This window comes from Vollenhovia emeryi, unplaced genomic scaffold (genome assembly GCF_000949405.1).
Source record: "Vollenhovia emeryi isolate VEMERY1.0 unplaced genomic scaffold, V.emery_V1.0 DF939302.1, whole genome shotgun sequence".
Lineage (NCBI taxonomy): Eukaryota > Metazoa > Arthropoda > Insecta > Hymenoptera > Formicidae > Vollenhovia > Vollenhovia emeryi.
The window spans coordinates 155,557-160,044 of NW_011967064.1; the positions used below are offsets into that span (position 1 = coordinate 155,557).

General features: G+C 39.1%; 1 protein-coding gene across 3 annotated transcripts in view; it reads left to right on the forward strand.

Annotated features, from left to right (window-relative positions):
* LOC105558961 (gustatory receptor for sugar taste 43a) overlaps positions 1-4,488 on the forward strand; it is a 19,951-nt gene that overhangs the window by 6,911 nt on the left and 8,552 nt on the right. For all 3 annotated transcript variants that reach the window (XM_012006938.1, XM_012006937.1, XM_012006939.1), the window contains 2 exons: positions 1,069-1,285; positions 1,356-1,689. In XM_012006938.1, coding sequence (XP_011862328.1) covers positions 1,069-1,285; positions 1,356-1,689 — 551 coding nt within the window. The remainder of the gene's footprint in view (positions 1-1,068; positions 1,286-1,355; positions 1,690-4,488) is intronic.

Below are 4,488 nucleotides of genomic sequence, written 5' to 3' on the forward strand. Positions count from 1 at the left end.
TCAGGAGAACATGATCAGCAAAGAGGTGGTGGCACTATCAAAAATTCCAAGAATTGGATTTCCGAGAATTTCCAAATTCAAATCGCGAAAATCGAGAATCGAGAAAATGGCAAAGTATCAGGAGAACATGATCAGCAAAGAGGCACTATCAAAAATTCCAAGAATTGGATTTCCGAAAATTTCATTTTTCAAAACGCCAAAATCAAAAATCGCAAAACTGGCAAAAGTATCAGGAGAACATGATCGGCCAAGAGGTGGTACTATATATAGGGTGTCTTATTTTTAAAAGTTCGCGCATCTCAGAAAATATGAAAGATACAGAAAAACAGTTCTTGAAGATGTCTTTTAGACATGCATGTTCTCTGGGTAAATTTGTGTTTTTAACCAAATATACGTATAAGTTTTGTCAGAAAATAGCCGTTCGGCTTGCAGCCGGCGCTTTTACGTTTAACTTTAAACGAACGGACAAAAATACTTCTTGTAAGCGTCAATAATGGCAGCTTAAGAGCAAGCAAGACGAACGCACCCTGTATGTTGATGGGTCTCCTCGAAAAATATTGCTATCTCATTTCAGCAAGCACTTGACTCCGCTGCATTGGTGCTCTGCGCGCGTACTGAGATTCGCACAAATGTTCAGGCCCTACTCATCAGTTAAAAGATACTTAAATTTATTTTCAATCAATTTCACCAAAACCAATTTTCCATAAGAAAAGTGCGAAGTTCTTCTCAGTTCCCTTGAAATCTTTAAGTTTGAATGAATAATTTAAAAAATAAAGGTAATCCTCAGTAGCTTAAGATCAATAATAAATCAATGATAAATGATATAATTAACATTCAAGACTTGTAACGTTGTTATAAATAATGTAATCTGTAATGGTAGGTTGTAATAACTTTTTCATAATTTTATTCTCAAACTTCTTAAAATTGTAACTTTGTAGCATTTTGAATGTTGTATTCAGCGTACAAAAGTTATTAATTATTGTAAAAAAGAGACTAATTATGTATGGAGTATATATTGGAGTATGCCATTAAAATAAATATTTACAAACAATTAATAATGTATTGCAGTGTATGCCTATTGATATGTCTGATCGGCGCGGAGATTTGGGGTTTTTGGCGTGACTTAAGAGATGGATGGGAGCATAGCACTCGACTCAAGTCACAGAACGCGGTAATTGTCACTGCAAGCGATGTAATAGGTGTAATGAGTCTTACAGCTGCCTCAGTTATTGGTTCGATTTTATGCTGGAAACACATACAAACTATTATCGATAAATTGGTCGATGTAAGTCTCATCTAATTGATTATTATTGCAATCGATATTTATACTCATACTCAATTTATCTGCATCAAAGTGTGACGAGAAACTAGGAATTGTCTCACCGAAGAAGATACGGCGATATACAATTTTCTTGACATTAAGCAGTCTCCTCTATTCCATTGTTCTGTCATGCCTCGATATCTACACATGGAACTATGAGGTGAAGCTGAACAAGAAACTGAACGACAAAGGTCCGATCAATTATGTTCCTCTATATTTCATGTATATAGTGATCATGATGATGGAAGTTCAGTACGCCGTTGCTACATACAACGTGTGCCAGAGGTTCTGCAGGCTCAACAAGAATGTTGAGAATATTCTTAAAAGCGACAGAATCACAGATCAGTTCAGGAAGGATCTTGGATTAGGTGCGCATCACTCATTATTATAACAATTAAAAAATTACATTTTGTAAAGAACACAAAAGCAATGATTGTAAGTGCAGTTAAATGCAAAGAAATTACCCAGCCAACATTATGTCGTCTTAAAGACATCTTTTAGACGTCTTAATACTTCGAAAACGTCTCACAAAATTTTCAGAAAGTCATCTTTTTGACGGCTTTGAGACGTCTTATGTCCCGATTTTCAACGTCTTTTAGACTTGGCTTTCAAGCTTCCGCGACAGCTGTCTTCTTCAGTCGCAATGGTGTTTCGCAAACATTGCATGCACACACCCAAAAGCGGGCAGTGCAAGGGGAGCCTTCGGCTGGTAGGGTGGGTGGACCTCGGTGTGCAACTTTTACCGTGTGCAAATGAGTGGTGTCCACAAGGGTGTTCCCCTGTGACCAACTTCTCGATGTGCGACTTTTACATGTGCAAATGATCGGTGTCCACTTGTTCCGTGTCCAAGTTTACAGTGTCCACTTACATCGTGTCCAACATTATGGTCTGTAATTTTTCAAAAGAACGATGTCCATTTGCGTCATGTTCAACTTTACGGTGCCATATTCCATTAAATCCAATAAAGGGTTTCATTAAAAGAATTGAAAGTAACCTTTACGTGACCTTCAAATGACTATCCAAGGTCAAGTCAATGGCACCACCTTATGTCCCCCTTCGAACCAAATAGCTTTTGTTTGAAACATTATTCCGTATCTTTCATATTTTTGGAGATATTTGCGTGGATCATTTAAAATGCGACACCCTGCATAAGGACTACCACAACTCAAGTGAGCTCACAATCAGTATCGAAACCTCCCAGCCCTGATGATGTAAACCGCAATGTTTGCGAAACATCGACATTTTGCTGTAAACATACGCAGTAACCATCCGGAAGCCATTACTACTGAATAGTGATTCTTAAGGGGTCTTCCTAGCGTGACGGCTCCAAAATTAAGTAAAATTCATGAATTTTTTTAGGAAAACTATACAATGTAGCGATATAAAACTTTTTACAAGTGTTTGTATATCTTAAAAGAATATGTCGTATTTTTTTATTTAAATAGATATATTGAAACACTTAGGAGTAATAATAATATGTGAGTAGCGCCAACAAAAAAAGTATCTCCATCCCGAGCAGAAATTTCAGTAGGGTTCTGGTAGGGGCCTAATAAGGATGCCTTAATGCCTGGTCAGGCACTCATCAGGCAGCCCTGACAGGGCCCTGACCGTAAATGTAACGTCGAGAATTAAAATTACCTGATCAGGTTTTCCTTATCAAGACCTCATGACTTGCCCTTTGTCGCGCCTTACAATTTCTAATAGGGGGGTGGGTATCAGTAGGCTTCCTATTCAAAAATTCTTAAACTAATTTTTAAATTGTGTTAAATTACGTAGTCATCAAAAGTATATTCAGGTTATTGAAGTTTATCCATGATCCAGACAACTCGCTGTCGCATCATATCGGCTCGCCTCTTATACTAATACGGGATGATTTTTACATACGAGAAAGACTAACGCGCGGTCGCCACGTCGCGGCAGTATGTGGTACTAGTGCTATCTATCTATTCAGGTTAACGTTTATCAAGCTCTATGAGGGAATCAGGCGTACCGGATCAGGCACATGTCAGGGATTCCTTATTAGGACATTCTTTACTTCCTCCCTATCGGGCCCTGACCATACATAAGGCATGCATGATTTTATTTCTACTCGGGATGGTAGCCATGATATCAGCTGTCCAGATTGTTTGAAATAAAAAAAAACCCAAAAATTCTTAATCTGTATGAGTGTGGTTATCGTCCAAACTAGAATAAATGAAAAATATTGAAAAATAACAAAATGGCGATGTTTTGAAAAAGTGTCGATTTCTGCCAAAAAACTTGCTTGTTTTTAAGTCGTAAAATTGAAAATATACTTACAGCTAATCAGCTATTCCAGGGCCATAAAGGACACGTTTCTCTTCCTCATAAAATTGATTTGCGATCGAATTGGCATTTCTGCGAGCAATTCGGACCTTCTTGGACGCTGCGATGTGTCGTTTTTCGGCGATCCTTACACGTGTGTCGTCTCGCTTTTCAGCGAAACTTTGCGCAGTCGAACCAATTACAATTTCCATTACTTCCAATGTTTATAGAATGGAAAAATAGCCTTCGTTAAAAATTATTAAGGCTAAATATGCAGAAATTACAGTTGTTTTAAGGTCACAATACAAATGTTTCGGAGCGAAATGCCACAAAAGACCGTTGAAACTTTCGTTATCATTATGTGTATTTCCTCCTAAACATCTTTCCAATAATTTGTCCTTTGATAAATCTTCATAAATTGGTTTGATTACTCCTTGTACTTTATCTGATAGCGGCGAGTCGTGTTTATACAGGGTGTCTGATACAAAAGTGGCCACCTTGAATATAGTGGTAGATTGGGTTAAACTAAGGAGAAATATCATGTACCGCGGTACAAAGTAACAATAGTTATCGACTAATAAATTTATACGTTTGAGCGAATGAGGATGCAGGAGACGGTAGGCCGGACTCGGAAGAAAATCGATCGATGAGCGGGAGGTGGAGCGATGCGCGAGATACACCGTGGTGGGAAAAAACCTAGGCGCGGCGGGGAACGCGGCGCGGGCGGCGAGCGCGGCAGCGAGCGCGAGCGACGGGCGAGGGGGGCAGTGAGCGCGAGCGACGGGCGACCCGAGACAAACATATGACGCCTAAAAACGCACCATGCTATCTACCGCAAGATGGTGTGGAAATGATAGCGCATCATCTTCCTGCCACCAAAACAG